This window comes from Equus caballus, chromosome 3 (genome assembly GCF_041296265.1).
Source record: "Equus caballus isolate H_3958 breed thoroughbred chromosome 3, TB-T2T, whole genome shotgun sequence".
Lineage (NCBI taxonomy): Eukaryota > Metazoa > Chordata > Mammalia > Perissodactyla > Equidae > Equus > Equus caballus.
Genome location: NC_091686.1, coordinates 122845842 through 122863201, shown reverse-complemented (window position 1 = coordinate 122863201; position 17360 = coordinate 122845842). Strand labels below are relative to the sequence as shown.

The 17360-nt window shown below is 45.9% G+C and overlaps 1 protein-coding gene across 8 annotated transcripts in view; it reads left to right on the top strand.

Annotated features, from left to right (window-relative positions):
* RGS12 (regulator of G protein signaling 12) overlaps nucleotides 1–17360 on the top strand; it is a 132937-nt gene that overhangs the window by 91522 nt on the left and 24055 nt on the right. For all 8 annotated transcript variants that reach the window (XR_011437271.1, XM_023638459.2, XM_070262823.1 and 5 more), the window contains 3 exons: nucleotides 15363–15532; nucleotides 16089–16181; nucleotides 17151–17294. Coding sequence is in view for 7 of the 8 variants with exons in the window: in XM_023638459.2 (XP_023494227.2) it covers nucleotides 15363–15532; nucleotides 16089–16181; nucleotides 17151–17294 (407 nt within the window). In the remaining variant the exon portion in view is untranslated. The remainder of the gene's footprint in view (nucleotides 1–15362; nucleotides 15533–16088; nucleotides 16182–17150; nucleotides 17295–17360) is intronic.

Sequence of the window (17360 nt, the reverse complement as noted above, 5' to 3'; positions counted from 1 at the left end):
CAGGAAACCTGAGAGAGAGTGACTGTGTCTCCATGGGGAGAGCATGGAAGGGTGAGAGAGGACCCAAAACCGACCTCAGGTTTTTTGCTTGGGCGACTGGGGGATGATCGTGGCATTGTGGGGATGGTAAGGAATAGGGTGGGGAGATGTGGATAAGGGGGCAATAACAAGACTTCTGCGTTGGACCTGAGATTTTTGAGGTGCTTCTTCAATTTCCAAGTGGAGATACTGTGTAGACAGTTGGGGTAAATGAATATGGAATGCAGAAAAGTGGTTGGGCCTGGAAGCATAAATTTGGGAGTCATCAGTCTTATCAATGGAATTTAATGCCTTGGGAAACTTGAATAATTAGAGATCATGCAGAAAAGGTGAGTCTCAAATCTATGAAATAAGTGGGAAGTTGGAAGACAGCTAGGGGTGGAGATTTGAGCGGCAATAGGACATATAAGAGCGTGAACTCAGGAGCCACACTGGGTTTAAATCCTGATGCTGCTGCTGGCTGTGGGCCTCAGTTCTCTCGTCTTGTGTAATGGGAGTACTAGGACTCGACTTCAGAGTTATTGTGAGAATTAAATGAATTTATGTATGTGATGCACTTAGAACAGTACCTGGCACATAATGAAGAGCTCTGTAAATGACAGTGGCCATTATTGGTGTTACTGTTGTTGTTTCCATTGCATTTCCAATATAATTGAAGCATGGCAGTGGAAAAGTGGCCTGGAGGGACTGGGTAGAGAAGGAGCCTAGGCAGGTCCTGAAGATTATGAGATCAGTGGAAGAAAAAGAGCTCAGCGGAGAGACACTGTCCATTTAGATGTTAAAAATCCAATTTTGAAACAAGATGACACAGGTAGATTGAAAATAATTAAATGAAAGAAGATATACCAGGCAAATACTAAGAAAAAAGAAAATTGATTTGACAGTATTAATATCAGACAAAGTAATTCAAAGTGAAAAAACTATAAAAAACAACAAAGAGGGCAGTGTGCACCAAAAATAGAGCATTGCATTTATGAAGCAAAATTAAATGGAACTACAATAATGAAAGTGGTGAAGTACTCCTCAGGGGAGCCTGTAGTATACCTCTTTCAGGAACTGAGAGATCAAGCTGGTAAAGAAGAATAAGGCCACAGAGTATTTGAATGATAAAACAGACAAATTAAATCTAACAGATATATACAGAACTTTGCACCAATAGAGAATACACTTTTTTCCAAAGGTGTGTGGAATATTCACCACAGTTGACTATTTCCTATGCCAGAAATGCAGTTGCTACAAATTTAAAAAATATTTATAGCATACAGATCGCATCTAGTGACAGCAGTGTAATTAAATAGAAGTCAACCATAAAAGGAAAACAAAAAATAATCCATACATATAAAAGTTTAAAACTATACTTCTAAGTAATCCACGGGTCAAGGGAAAAATTAAAATAGAAATTATAATACAATTTAGAACTGTTTAACAATTATGGTGCTACATATTAACACCAGTGAGATATAGATTTTCAGAGAAAAATTTGTAGCATTAAATGCATATATTATACAAAAGAAAAGTTGGAAAATATAAGAAATAAGCTTTCAACATAAGAAGGTAGTGAAAAAACAGAACAAAGTAAGTGCAAATTAAGTTTAAGGAAGTAAGAGCCAGCCCCAATGGCCTAGTGGTTAAAGCTCAGCATGCTCTGCTTCAGCGGCCTGGGTTCAGTTTCTGGGTGTGGAACTACACCACCTGTCTGTCAGTAGCCATGCTGTGGTGGCATCCCACATAGAAGAGCTAGAAGGACTTACAACTAGAATGTACAACTATGTACTGGGGCTTTGGGGAGGAAAAAAAAAAAAAGAGGAAGATTGGCAATAGATGCTCAGGGTGAACCTTTCCCAGCAAAAAAAAAAAAAAAAAAAAATTAAGGAAATAATAAAGATAAAGCAGAAACTAACAAAATATAAAACAAAACAAACAGTTTATAGCTGACTAATAAAACCAAAAGATAAGTCTTTGGCAAATATGATCCAGAAGAAGAGGGAAAAGACAAAGATAACATCAATAATAAAAAAGAGGTCCTAAGTACAGCTAGAGAAGAAGTAACGTTATAAGAAAATTCTGTGAATAACTTTATACTAATACGTTTGATTACCAGATCAACTGGACAACTTTTAGGAAAATATAAATGATCAAAGTTGGCCTAGGAAGAAAAAGAAACTTTGGTTAGGTACATCAACATAGACAAAAATTATTTGGAAGTCAGAGATTTAGGCCCCAAAAGGCACTGTGCCCAAACCAATTTATAGGTGAGTACATCAATCAGTTTAGGATGAATAATGTTGCAATCGCAAATAACTCCAAAATCTTAGCAGCTTTAAAAATAAAAAGTTTCTTTCTTACTTACAATATATGCCTACTGCAATTTGGCTTTGTTTTTGTTCTGAGTGGTTTCACTCCAGGAGCCAGGCTGTTGGAACAACGCCTCTATGGGACACTGTGGGTCTGCGGGACACTCTGAGTCTTATGGCAGAGGGAAAAGACAAGACAGAACCAAGCAACGGCTCCTAAAGCTCCTCCCCACAAAGTGCCACATAGAATGCTCCTTCATACTCATTGGCCAAAGCACATCACAAGGCCAAGCCTGATGTCAAAGCTGAGACCATGGATAACCCTCCCACAGGGAGGGGCAGCAAATATTTTGAACGTAATATATGTTCCACCACACAGGGTATAGAAGATGGGCAGCTACTCAACTCACTTTGCAAGGCTAGCGTAACCTTGAGAGCAAAACTGGACAAGGATAGCACAAAATTAAATTGTTGGCCAATTTTGCTTGTGAATTAATATGGAAACTTCCTAAATAAAGTATTAGTAAATTGAATCCAGCAGTGTTTTTGTTTTTTTTTTCCTAACTGCATCCTTATGAAGTGAATTTTACTTGAGGAATGCAAAGATATGTGAACATTAGGGAATTTCCCATTCAGGTTACCATTCATCTATTTACAATTATTTTTTGAGCTCCTACTTTCTTTTAAAAACTTTCTGGGCGCTGGGGATACATTAATGAACAAAACGAAGCCCCTGACTTTATGGGGCTTACATTTTGGCAGTGGAATATCACGGGCACATAAACAGCTTGTGTTATATTAATAGATTAAAGGAGTAAAACCGTATAATTATCACAATAGAGGCTGAAGCAGCCTCTGATAAAACTAAGTACCCACTCTGTTCTTTAAAAGGTAGCCTTAATAGTTAAACATTAGAGCCAGGAATAAGACAAGATGTTCCCTATCTCAGCAACTATTTAACATTGTTTTGGAGATTCTGACCAACACTCTAGGCAAGAAAAAGAAATAAATTAAAAAATTTGTAAAAGAAGAAACCGAATAATCATTCTTCTTTTTTTTTTTTTTTAAGATTTTGTTTTTCCTTTTTCTCCCCAAAGTCCCCTGGTACGTAGTTGTATAGTTTTAGTTGTGGGTCCTTCTAGTTGTAGCATGTGGGATGCCACCTCAGCATGGCTTGATGAGCGGTGCCATGTCCACACCCGGATCCGAACCAGTGAAACCCTGGGCTGCCGAAGCGGAGCACGTGAACTTAACCACTCGTCCATGGGGCTGGGCCCCTAATCATTATTCTTGAATGATGATATTGTCTAACTAGAGAACCTGAAGCATATCAATCACATGGCCAGGCCTTTTAGAAATAATGGAATTCAGAAGGATAAAAATTAGTAACATTCCTAAACAATTGTTTCTATAGAAACATATATATGTTGGTAAAAGCATTAAAAATATTTGAAAGGATCAACACCAAATTAATAAAATGGATTTTCTCTGAGGAGGGGAGATAGGACCCGGATTTTAGATAATGATTCATAGGGATTTTAGATTTATGTTTAAATTTTTTAAAGGAGAAAATATTTCATGAATTGTGCATTAAAACTGCAAGATATGTGTCATTTGAAGTTATATGGCTTTTTAGCCTGTACCATCTCATTAGCTTGTATTTGGGACACATGATCCACTTAGTCAACCAATATTTTTGAATGCCTACTATGTGCCTGGTACTGTTTGTCACAATGTCCTATGACAACAGTACAGACTTATTACCAGTTTTGTAGAAGGGTGAAGTGACTCGAAAGTGACTTGGCAAGGAGTGGAGTTCTCACAGGATCCCTGTGATAGCTGTCCCTGGTTCTTACCACAGTGTTACACAAGGGTGAGTACCGTGCCCAGCCAGGAAGGGTGGGGCTCTGATTCAGCCAGGCGGTGTGACTGGAACCCACACTATGAACCACCCTGTGCTAAGTGGAGCTGGGCTGGAGCCTCAGGCTCCTAGGACACAGCTTGCACAGAGTAGACTTTCAACAAATATCTGTTGACTAAATGAGAGTCAGGGTGGTGCATTTATCTCTTGCTTATCTTAAATGTCCTCACCCAGTTTTAGGAAGAAAACATAGAGAATGGTTGGCTCCCCCTGGGTAGTGGAGCCCTGATCATCTGCTTATTCCATAGAAGAGTCAGGCTGGACAGATCCCTAAGGCAAGCAGGAAGGAAAGAGGGCAGGCCAGCTGCTGGGCACCCCAGCCTTGAGCTCCACCCACTGGAGATGTACAGACCAATGGTGACAGGCCCCATCCCCAGAGGAATATAAACCAGTGGTCGCGGACCCTGGGAGCCTGCTCATTGCCACCGGGTAGGAGGAGGAGCAGGTGAGCTGCCTGCCCTCCCTGGGCCGCTGGGCTGAGGCTCCCCAGAGGACAGGAACCAGCATGGTGACCAGATTTTGTGGAACTCAATTTTGGACAAATGACTTGAAATTTGATTGTTTTATTTGGAAGTTGTATAAAAGGTGCAAATATTACATTATGTTTAGTTTTACATCTAACATATTATCTTCATCATTAAAATTATGAGAAATTATAATTGTCCCAGAACACCCAGGCTTATGGTTGCTATAGCCAAAAAATTGCACAGTTTACACCTGACATAAAGTGAGTCTTCCCCCGTGTCTCAGTATTACCTCTTTTCCACTTACAGGAGTGGCTTCTAAGTGCCATCCCTGGTTTAGGGGGTGCCATTCCCATGCATCCTCTGTAATTTTATATACTTGATCCTGTTCTTTCCCTGATGGCTGGCCTTCCAGCCCCCTGTCCTGTCTGGGAAGGTGCTGTTGCCTTTTCTCCACCTGTACCGTCTCAGTGCAGGAAGGGACTCAGAGCTGTGCCTTGAGTTTCCTGTGCAGATGGCCCTCCCTTGGCTGTGGGGAGGGTTTAGCACCAGTTTTGAGTCTTACTCCTGGAGCCTCACACTTGGGGTCCTTGGACTTCTGCGTTGGGCAGTGTTCTCTAGACAAGGACAGGCCACAGCTGGCGGGTGTATACTTCATGTTGTGGCCCTTGGTGTGGGAATAAAAGAATGTCTTCATAAAGTAGACATATTTTACCCATTGAAATGAAATACATAAATTTCACAAAGGAATTAGTTAGTAAGTGAATAATGTAAACTTTTTGTTCAAATCAGCATAATGAATTTGATTAAGGCTAATCTTTGAAAAATGTCCTGTGTCCCTTTTTGGTGAGTCCTAGAGGCTCCCTGTGGTCAGATGCCACTTTTAGTCTGTCAGCCACTTGTGGTGGTAGTTGATAGCTGAGCCTCGGATCCTGAAAATTCAGTGTAACAAGTGACAAAATTCACTCGTCTCCACTTGTCGCCTCACACTTCCCACACCGACCCTTTTTGGTTCCTGTTCTGCCCACTCACGTGGCCTTGAGAGCCCTTCCAGCATTTTACCCCCATCTGCTGGCATTTCACTCTCCAGAAGGACTGTGTCATTTCAGACATGGAAAGTTTGTTTTGCTCTGCTCTGCCAGAACAGTTATAAATCAAAGTTTTCTAGTACTGATTCTAGGAAAGATTCAGAGTTTAGATTTCTCCTGTTTGGACCCTCATTTCTTCTGGCCCTCAGAAGTACACTGTAAATCGAGGGTTCGATACAAATTGTAAGGCATTTTACCTGCCCTCCAGTGCTATCTCAAGTATCTCAAGGCCTGGTCAGGTTGAAGGGTGGACAAGTTCACTTGGTGAGCAAGTGCAGGCTTTAAAAAGTAGATGATGTGATTTTAAAACTCATTGAATCCTGCATCTAAGACTGTGCATTTCACTGTCTATAGATTTTATCTAAAAAAGAACTGTAAACAAAGATTAAGCTCTAGTTAGTAGGTTGTTTTTTGCAGTGGTATGGGTTAGCAGTTCTTTAACTACCTTCTAGACGGTTCAAGTGTATTCTAGGCTTGAGCAAATGAGTAAATACATCAAGGATAATGGAAGCCCAGTTCTCCACTGCTGGGGAGGGAGTTACTTATATGGAAAAGAGGATGCACTTCGGGCTGGGGTGGAGTTGGAGATGTCAGTATGAACTCATGGTTGTAACAGATGGATGTATAGATAATAGAAATAAATGTAGAGATATATGCACATCTGTGTATTCATATGTGTGTAGGGGGGGCATGTATCAGCATTTCCTAGCTCTGTCCACTGGGAGGGCCTGGAAATAATGAGGCCCCAGCAGCAGTGAGCACCCCTTGTGTCCAGATCTTGGTGTGTAAATACTGTTCTTCAGTAAAAGGAACCAGGCTCCTTGGAGCAAAGACTAATTCCTGAGCTGGAGCAAGGAAAGAACAAAATGAACTGGTACATTCTTTTTTTACACCAGAAAATAAGGAAGTGCTCAATGCATGATAAGGACTTACCAGAAGTACCCAGGTACCAGCCTGAAGGGAGGCAGAGCATAAAAAGAAGAAAAAACCCAGATATTTATGGATTATAGGCCATTGAATAAAACAAAAATTCATTGAGTGCATACTGATCGAGATAAATGAATTTGTAATAAACGGGGAAGAAGGGAAAGCTCTTTCTTCCAGTAGAGTGCCAACTGAAAATGGAGGAGGAAGGCCGGCTTAAGAAAATCATCACTGGATGCTAGAATAGTGGATACCAGCTCGATGAGGAATAAGATGTATACATCATCTCAAAGGGGAAGATAGTAACTCTCCAGGGGAGAAACCTACACCCTAACTGGACGTCACCAATGTGGCAATAAACTGACAGCGTGTATGTGCTGATGAGCAGCACCAAGAAGGACATACGTCACCTCTGGAGTATTCCTGCCTACTCACAAGGAAACGTCAGACAATCCAAACTGAGGGACAGTCTCCAAAAGGATTGGTCTGTATATAGGTCTAGAAACACAAAGAAAGGCTGGGAGCTTTTAAAGAGACATGACAAGTAGGTGATCCTGAATTCTATCCTGGACCTGGGGGGAATTAGCTAGAAAGTACATTATTGATGAAATTGGAATATGGACTGGGCTACTTTTCCCAATTTTGAAGGCTGTATTGTGCTTATGAAAGAGAATGTTCTTGTTCTTCGGAAATACTCACTGAAGAATTTAGGGGCAAAGAGGTATGCTGTCTCCAACTTAATCTCAAGTAGATCAGAAAAAGTTCATGTGTATGGGTGTGTGTGTTTATAGAAAGAGAGTGGGAGGAAGGGAGTGAGACAGTGGGAGACAGAGAGAGAATGCTATCGCAAATAGGAGACAATGTAGGCATACGGCTTGTATGGGGATTCCTTTTACTATTCTTGTAACCTTTCTGCAAGTTTCAAATTATGTCAAAATCAAAAGTTGCCCCCTAAGGATGGCACATATGGCCCAAGAAAGGGACGGTTTTCATGCAAGTGCAGATGTTTGCCATGGCCTCTCCTGTCCAGCATCCTCTTACCCCTGTTGTATTGAGCTGTCCTAATAGCTCTGCCCTTCTGAGCACCAGCTATTCCAGATGTTGCTCCAGGGATGTTCACATTTTCCCTTGTGCTGTCCTCATGACAACCCTGGGAACTGCGTGCAGACACTGGGACGGAGGCACAGAGGGACTAGGACCTGCCCTGGCTTACAGGGCCAGAAAGGAGCAGAGCATGGCTCGCTGCTGCCCCTCCTGCACTCTGCTGCCTTGCTGGTGGATGGTTGTGGGGTGTCTTCATGTGCTTCGGAAATTTGAGGTCAAAAAGGACATATATAGGAAGGTAGAATCAATTGAGGCTGAGCTTCATCTTTTTTTGGGGGGGGGGGGGAGATTAGCCCTGAGCTAACTTTTTGCTGAGGAAGACTGGCCCTGAGCTAACATCCGTGCCCATCTTCCTCTACTTTATACGTGGGACGCCTGCCACAGCATGGCTGCCAAGCGGTGCCATGTCCGCACCCGGGATCCGAACAGGCAAACCCCTGGCCGCCGAGAAGCGGAACGTGCGAACTTAACCGCTGCACCACCAGGCTGGCCCTGAGGCTGAGCTTCATCTTTACACCCCTTTCTGGAATTGTTTTCTTTTCTGGAGAATGTTGAGATTGCCTTAGCACCTTGTGACAGAACTGTCGTCAGTTACAGTTGTTCATGTAGCAGTGGCCATCCGAGAGTCTGTAGGGGGGTCAGCCTGGAGCCAGGCCAGCCCACTGCCGCTGTTGTAAGGCAGGCTCGCAGGGACAGTGGCACACGCGCACTTTGCTTTGACCTCACGATGCTCCTTACAGTTTGCAAGTGGCCCTGTTTGGCAGAGCTGCTTGTTACCTAAGTAGTACTTAGTCCTGATGCATGCGGTTTTTGGTGATCACCTTCTCATTAAAAAGATAGGTTTTATGTTTACAGGATTAACAATTTTTTAATTTAAGATACATAGGGAAATAAGAGTTTTAAAACCTCATAAGTATTATAAAAAGCTACAGGTGTTTATTGTTTTCCTTTACTGCTGCTACTTTAACAAAAATCAAATGACTGAAAGAGAGCAACACATTGGAAGGCCCTGCTCGAGGTTTCACCCTCCACGTTTGTCCCACTGAGCGCACAGTTTCTTTAGCTCTGTGCTGCCTGACTAAATAATTCAAGGGCCCTTAGCAACAGCAGGCTAAAGGTCTCCACGTAAATTATGCATGTGTCTTCTGGAATGCTTTTTGTTAAGTATACTATTGCTTTCCTCTCCTGAGCACGAAGGGAGAGAATCGCCTTTGTCAGCCTGCCGACTGGGACTGCTGGAGAAAGTGCACTAATTGGCCTCCGTGGGGAGCGCGAGCTAAGGAAGGATGGCTCTGTGTGTGGCCTGCGCCTCTGCCCCGGGGTCCCAGGGCCATCCCAGCTGACCCTGGTATGGATTCAGAGGGGTGGTTTGCAGTGAATGGTTGGAAGTATTTGGTTAGATGGCATCACAGTGGCTCTTATCAGCTCCACCCAGGTAAAGTCCCTCGGCTCTGTGCGCCTTGTCGTGGTTGGCGGGGGCAGGCTGGCTGTGCGGTCCTCAGGTACGTCTGCCGGGGGTGCCGAGTCAGCCGCGCAGTCAGCCCGATGACACGGCCTTGAGATGTAATTTAAATATTGAAAGTGCTTGAGATGTGGTGTGGATGAGAGATTCTGGTGAGATAGTGCTGGGCTAAAGCCTGGTGAACAGAATTATCTATAAAACTTTAATACTAAGGCATATTAAAATTGTTTGTGAAATGTGACCTACGTGTTTGTCCAACCAAAATAAAGACCGTGGCTTTTCCAGTTTTCAGCAAATCTGAAATATTCTTTAAAAACTTTCTTACCAGGAAAGCATTTTTTTTGACTCAGAGTGGTCAGTTGAAAGAAAAAAAAACCCTCATAACAGTGACACCAAAACCCAGGAGATGTGCTCTAAAGTGATGCTACAGCGCGGGATGTGGGTGTCTTCCATGGACGTGTTTTCTTTGCTTAGAGCACCAGTGTGTGCTTTACCCAACACCTGACACCTGGGAGAGCATCAGGCAGTGAGTTAGACAGACTGGATGCCTCTCTGCTCTGGCCTTGGAGTTGACGTAGGAATCCTGGCATTTGAAGGAATTTCATTTCAGAGTGGAAGTCAATCCTTCCGTAAATGTGCACTGTTTTCCGTGTGTCAAGAACACTTAGCAAGGGGTTTAAAGATGGTGTGAATTAGGAAATTCAGAATTTGAAAATGATATCAAAGATGAGGAGACTTTCCGTGTGTGTTGAGAACACACGGAAGGGGCTAAGATTTTGTAACGCATGTGAGCAGCTTCAGCTTTAACCTCTCTCCCAGGGGGCTCTGCACCCACCGCTGACATGCTACGTCCTTCTGCAAGAGCAAACCGTCACAAAAATTCACCAGATCTGTGATTAAAGGAACCCTGTGTTGACAGGCTTCATGTAGCCAGGAGTTGTCTCTAATTTTCCCACTTTGAAGCATGTGGAGTAAAATGGCCCCAGTCTGCGGACTTGGATAGCAAGGCCTGTGCTCCCCCACGCCCTAGCCCAGAGAGGCTCCTTCAGGTCATTCTCTCTGCTGTTCACTCTCTGAGCTCCCTGGTGCTGGACCTGAGGCCCAGCAAGCAGGCACTGGGAGGGGGCCAGTTCAGTCAGAAATGAAACAGCGTGGGTGCCATTCTGGGAGGAAACAAAAGCAGACTGTGGGAAGGAGCCGCTGCCTTTACCTCCTGCGGTGCGGGCAGCCAGCGGCAAGCTAACTCTTCCCAGAGTCTGGGATCAAATGAAAGCAAGGATCCCAGGACCTGCGTCCCCTCAGTGGAGGTGGGGTTTTCAGCTAAAGTAACTCTTCCCTTTATTTCCTGAGTGTCTCCACTGAGCCCAGCTGGCCAGGGAGAGGGTCTGTGTGCATGCAGCCATCAGAGTTCTGCTCCCTGCTATCCCACTGTCCCTCTGCCCCTTGAGCTAAGTCTCTGTGTTACCCGCACCCTCAAGCCTGTGCCTTCTTAGGCCTGGCATACGTCTTTTTTTTTTTTTTAAAGATTGGCACCTGAGCTAACATCTTTTGCTAATCATCGTTTTTTTTTGTTTCCTTCTTCTCCCCAAAGCTCCCTAGTACATAGTTGTATATTGTAGTTGTGGGTCCTTCTAGTTGTGGCATGTGGGATGCCACCTCAGCATGGCTTGATTAGCGGTGCCATGTCTGCGCCCAGGATCTGAACCGGCGAAACCCTGGGCCACCGAAGTGGAGCACATGAACTTAACCACTGGGCCACGGTGCCAGTCCCATGGCATGCATCTTTTTGGGCATGATGTCAGTACCCCTAAGACCCCAAGGCAAGAATGAGCATGCTCCAAGGAATCAGTAAATGCAGACCTCAAAGCATGCTGATGGTCCTCTGACACAATGGAGCATCACATGCTGTGGGGGCAGTAGTTTCTTTTTTTAATTTTAAAGTTTCTTTCTTGATTAGACTTTTACAGTGTCAGTTGTTGATTTGTGAATCTTAAAAAATAATTAGTACTTGCCAAGTCTTATAAAGATGAGTTTAGTCAATAGATGGGTCATCTTTCACTTAAAATTTATATTCAATCAGCATTCATTCATTCTGGAAATACATAGCACCCCTCAGCCCTGCGCTGGGGGAAGATCCAAGAACCACACGTTGAGGCACCGCCATAGATGAGGAAGTAGGTTGGAGGTGGGAAGTGCTGAGGAGCAGCCGGCTGGCTGGGAGGGAGGAGGCAGAGCCGACAGTCTCGCCTCCTTGTGGCCCTACCTGCGCTGGTGGCAAGGGAGGCAGACACTCTAAATCCCTCTGCTTGTTGCATTGTTGGAATCCAAATGCCTTTATTTGAGAAGTAAAAGCTGCAACCCCCTTGGTGGGGCTCAGCTGCTCTGCTGCGGGTTGTGATCAGTCTTCTTTGCCTCCCCTGCCCTCAGGAACCAGGCCACCAGCACCTCAGCTGGGCCTTCGCCTGGGCAGAGCTCAGGACCTCCCTCTACATGCAGCCAAAGGACCTGTGAAGCATGAAAGTCTGTTCTTAACATTCTGTTGTTTCTCTCTCCTGTTCCTCCGCACGTAGCCCCCAAGGCCCAGCCACGGCCATGAGCCGTGTTTCTTCTGCCACAGGGCCTTTGCGTCTGCTTGTCCCTCTACAAAAGGCTTTTCTTACTTCCCTAAGGTCAACTTCTGTTCATCTCTCAGTTCAGCCTGTATTGCCTCAAGGATAAAAAGCTGGGTAAAGAATGTTTTGGTGCTTATACTTTATAGAGTGTTTAAAAAATAGATTATTTCATTTTGTGAGGACCACCTCATTTATTAACAAAATGTAGCAGGAGAGCACCTCTTTGCTCAGACCCTACTGCTTGTGCTATTGGCCAGTTAGGGAGGTGCAAAGTGGCTCATGGTTTGAGTTCACCTTTAGCTCATTGTAGATGAAGCCGAACAAGTCTCCATGTGGTTAGGAGCCCTTTCAAGCCCCCACTTAGTGACTGTCCATATTCTTCTTTGCTTGGTTCATCTTTTTCTTATTGATGTATATGTGCTCTTAAAAAACAAGGTTAGTTCTTTGTGTAGTGTGTTACATATATTTTCCCACAGTTTCCCATTTGTCTTTTGACTTAACCTATGGTGTTTTTTACATACAGAGATTTCATTTTGTTGATTTTACTGAGGTATAGTTGACGCGCGATGTGTCAGCCTCAGGTGGACAGCATAATGGTTTGGTGTTTGTCTGTGCTGTGCAGTGATCACAGTCGGTCTAGTTAAAATCTGTCACCAAACATAGTTACAGAAGTTTTTTCCTTGTGAGAACTTTTAAGAGCTCCTTTCTCAGCGCTTTCAAGTACACAGCACAGTGTTACTAACTGTCGCTGCCTAGCTGGATACGCCGTCCCCAGCACTTCCTTCTCCTGCAACTGGGTGTCTGTACCTTCTGACCCCTTCGCCCCTTTCGCAACCCGCCTCTGGAACCACACTCTGGTCACACATCCAGAGATTCTAAATGCGTCGTCTGTTATGTCAATATTGTCTTTTATGGCTCTGGACTTGTGTCTTCTGGCTCTCCTCACTCAGATATTTCCAAAAATTATCCCATGCTTTTTTCTAGTATTTCTCTACTTTCATTTTTTACGTTTATATCTTTCCTCCATGTGGAATTTATTTCAGCGTGTCTTGGAAGGGCTCCAGTTTGTTTTTCAGATGGTTGTCCAGTTGCCCCTCTCCCACTTATTGAGTACCCCATTTGTGTTCAGTCCCAGTGGGGCGTCTGTTTCTGCACCCACCAGCACCATCGACCCAGCTGTTTAGGACGTGCATTTGGGCTGTGGTGTAATGTTAGGTGCGACTGGCCCCGCCTCGTTGCTCTGTTTTGTTTTGTTTTTGCAGCATTTCGTGTTTAGTTTTCTGTGGGAACTTTTACACTCAGCGTGTTTAGTTCTAATAAAGCATTTATTGGGAAGTCCATTGGAATTACGAGTTAATTCAGAGAGAATTAACATCTGGTGGTTAGCCCTCAATGCTCTAGTTACTGGACACAAATCCAACCTAAAGAGCTGGGCCTCCTCCAGGACCCCAGGCCCAGAGAGAGAGTGCGTGCATGTGTGGGTGCACAGACGACTGTGTCCCCTACATCGCATCCACGTCAAAGGGAGCTTCACATGGGAGTGTTGGATGTTGGGATTCTTAAGCAAGGCGTTCCTAGATGGTTCCTTCTGCATGACGCAGAGCTGCTGAGTTCTCCGGGAGCCTCACACGGACCTCGTCCCGCCGCTTGCCCGCTGGCCGTGCCGCTGTAGGTGCTCAGCAGTGGCATGTGTTTGTGGCGAGCTGTGCGTCCCGGCTGAGCTCAGAGTCAGAGCCTTCCCTTCCGCCTGCAGTGAGCACTGGGGGCAGATTCTGTCATGGGAATTCAGCTCAAAATAACAGATACAGCAGGGGGGATTCTCAGGAGCCTCAAAGAAAGTTAAAATTGTCCTTCTCTGATCTTATATACCTTCTGAATTTTATTTTGATTTTTTTCTCTAGCAGTTTATTTGATTACCCTTTGACTTTCTATTTTTCTTTTCTTTCCTAACCTAAATACGTTTTGAGCTTTGAAGTGTTTCTGCCCAAAGTGGATTTTAATTACCATACAGATCCACTTTGATCATTCCTGGCTTTGCTTTCTCGGCCCCTAAAAGTTCCCTCTCTCTAGACTCATGGGGTCTGTGCCATGGCCTCTGCCCACAGTTCTCAGCATGTCTGTGGACGAGGGCTAGTGGAAAGGTTGGCGTCGCCTCAGCCCCATCAGGGATTTATCCTGCTGCACTGACTCCCCTTACCGCCTCCTCCCACCGCTGGCCCCTCAGCACTGATAGGGCGCATTTTAAATGGTCGGCCTAGAGCTGAGCCAGTTAACTCGTCCACTTGGCTCCTCACCACGACCAGCCCAGGTGGCCTATCAAGCACAAGTGACTGGGCACAGCGGGCAGTGGGACAGATGGAAGAGTGACATGAGAGCATTATGACGAATAATATTTCCTGAGCTGGCTTTGCTCCCCAAAGCCGTGGTGTCGGGCCAGACCCACAGCCTCCCGCCCACACAGGTGTGGTGATTCCCCTGTCCCGTGTTGTCTGTGGTCAGCAGGCTGTGGCTTGGCCCGAGGTCTTCTTCATTTTAGGACCAGGGGAGAGAACAGCCCCGGGTGGGACTTCTCCACAAGGGGGATGTTCATGGCAGAATGTGTCACTGCTGCTGCCCTCGGCTGGCCTGTGCCCCTCACTCTCAGGTCTCACTGGCCTGGCTGCCCACGCGGGGCCTGGGGGATCACGGCACTGTTCATGCCTGGTGGGCAGGGTGACATGGGCTTTCCCCAGCGCCTCCCCTTCTCTTTGTGGAGGGAAACGGTTTATTCCAGAGCTTACCTTAAAGACAACAGGAACAAGGCTATTTAGTGTGGTTTTGTGGACAGCTCAGGAACAGACCTCCTAGGGTACGTGTAATGTTTTCCACATTGGGGTGGCCTGGACGCGACTTGTCACACTAACGTGTTTGCTTAAATACTCCCTTTTGGACATGATGCCTAAACATTTTGTATGGAGAGTAGCCCACATGCAGAGAAGTGTACAAGTGTGAGTCTCACGTGGTGGATATTCCCATCAAGGTGGAGAGCAGTGTCCCTAGGTCCTGGAGCCCCCCTCTGCCCACCCCATGGGTGCCCCGGCCCTGACTTCCAACACCTCCCCGAATCTCACAGATGGAATCGCTCAGGAGCACTGGTTGCATGCTCGACTTCTGCTCAGCAGTGGATTTGTGATGAGCATCCTTGTCGTGTGTGGTCGTAGTCATCCGTTCTTACTGCTCTGCACGTGTGCCTGTGACTGCATGAGGATGGGGTTTAGTCTTGTTCCATACTCTGTCCTCTGTACCTACAACAGCTGGGCACTTTGCAGGCACTTAGTGCATTTTGTGGACAGAATGCATGTTTTGGGGAGGACACCTTGGTGAGAGCCTGGTCGCCTCTGCAAGGCCGGGCTGAGCACTGCTGGGCAGGAGTGGAGGACACACATGGAAGTGAGGTCTGTGCTGGTCCCTGCAGAGCTGAACGGTGCCGACCTGAAGGACTGCGTGAGCAACCACAGTCTGAGCAGCAATGCCAGCCTCCCCAGTGTGCAGAGCTGCAGGCGCCTGCGTGAGAGGAGGGTTGCCAGCTGGGCTGTGTCGTTTGAGCGTCTTCTGCAGGATCCTCTTGGTGTTCGATACTTCTCTGTGAGTAGGGTGGGACAGCGGGGCCCGGAGGCTGTCTGTACCCCACACGGGGCTCCTTGAGCAAGCTTCATTGCCCAGGCCTCGGCTCAGGCTGTGAGGACAGTGGGGTCGTGGGTCACCACGCAAGCCCTGAGCAGCTCCACCGTAGATGTCTCTTCCTCCTATACCTGCTCCTCGCACTCGGGGCTCAGGGGGTCAGGGGAGCCTCAGCTCACTCCGGGCTTGGCTCTCTGCCGGAAAGCTCTCTGCCGCCAGGAGCATTGGAGCTTCTTGTAAATGCCAAGTCCAGCTATTAGAAAGGGATGTTCAGCTCTTAAGAAAACAGCTGTGAACCCCGAGGTGGTCCTTAAAGTGTAGGCAGCTTTTAAGTTTATCTTTCACGGCCCTCCAGGAAATTCTGGAGAGGTGCTTATAACCCCCTGTGAAAGGTAAAAATAAGGAAAAAACAGGAATGAAGAAACAGTCCAACCTCAAGAGGAGGGCAGGTCCCGTAGTAACCAGTGATGTATCTTTTCTTGACCATTGTGTGAAGGTTAATTGACCATGTTTTTCTTAGGATTTTCTAAGGAAAGAATTCAGTGAAGAAAACATTTTATTCTGGCAGGCCTGTGAATATTTTAATCATGTGCCTGCACACGACAAAAAAGAGGTAAGTGTCTTCCCGCCTCAGAAGTGGGATGGTTAGAGAGGATGATTTCACCGTGGGGTAACATCTGGCACAGTCTGAAAGGTCCACGTGAAAATAGTTCACGTTATTTAAAAAAACATTTCTTTTTCAGAGTAAATTTCTTAATATATGTAATATTTAATTTTGCCTAAACATATTTGCATAAATGCATTTTGCAGTAAAACTTTCATCAGCAGACATGCTGCCACTCAGTGTATGGAAAGAGTAATTTAAAAGAAAATCCAGGGGCTGGCCCAGTGGTGTAGTGGTTAAGTTTGGCGTGCTCTGCTTTGGCGACCTGGGTTCGTGGATTTGGATCCCAGGCGCAGACCTACACCACTCATCAGCCGTGCTGTGGCAGTGAAGATTGGCACAAATGTTAGCTCAGGGCTAATCTTCCTCAGCAAAAAAAGAAAAAAAGAGAAAATCCAGGGCAGAAGAGCATCCTAAGAATATCCATTTGTACAGCTCCACCTCATGTGCTGCACCTGAGGGGCAAACAAGCCCCTGGCATGGTCCCGGTCCATGATCTGCTCAAAGGCAGCCTTTGGCCCACCCCCCCCATCACAGGCAAGGCCTCTCATCAGCCTGTCACGCTCTGCACGGCACGAACTGAGTTCCCACCTTACTAAAACGATGTTGCATAAAGCAGCACACGTGGACACTGCGCACACAGGCCCCTGTGGCGGCAGGTTTGCCCGGAGTCTTTGAAACATTTAAATTGCCCACTGAAAAAATGAGGGAGGAGCTGATTCAGCAGAAAGTTTCATACAAGCTCATACTTTTATTTATTTATTCAAGCAAGAAATATTTATGGGGCCCTGAGAAAATGTATCTCCAGTGCCTGGAACTGTGTCAGGCATTTGGAATACAGCAGTGAACCAAGCAGAAAATGCGCACGTGGCAGGAGCCTGTGGTCTGCGTGTCCTGCTCATTCACATGTTCTGTCAGCTTTCCTACAGGGCCCGTGAAATTTTCAGTAAGTTCCTGTGCAGCAAAGCCACCACTCCAGTCAACATTGACAGCCAGGCCCAGCTGGCAGATGACATTCTCAGCGCCCCTCACCCCGACATGTTCAAGGAGCAGCAGCTCCAGGTGACTGTCTGTGCCTCAGTTTCCCACAGGGACTCCTAGCCAGGGCATGGAGTAGGGGACTCACAT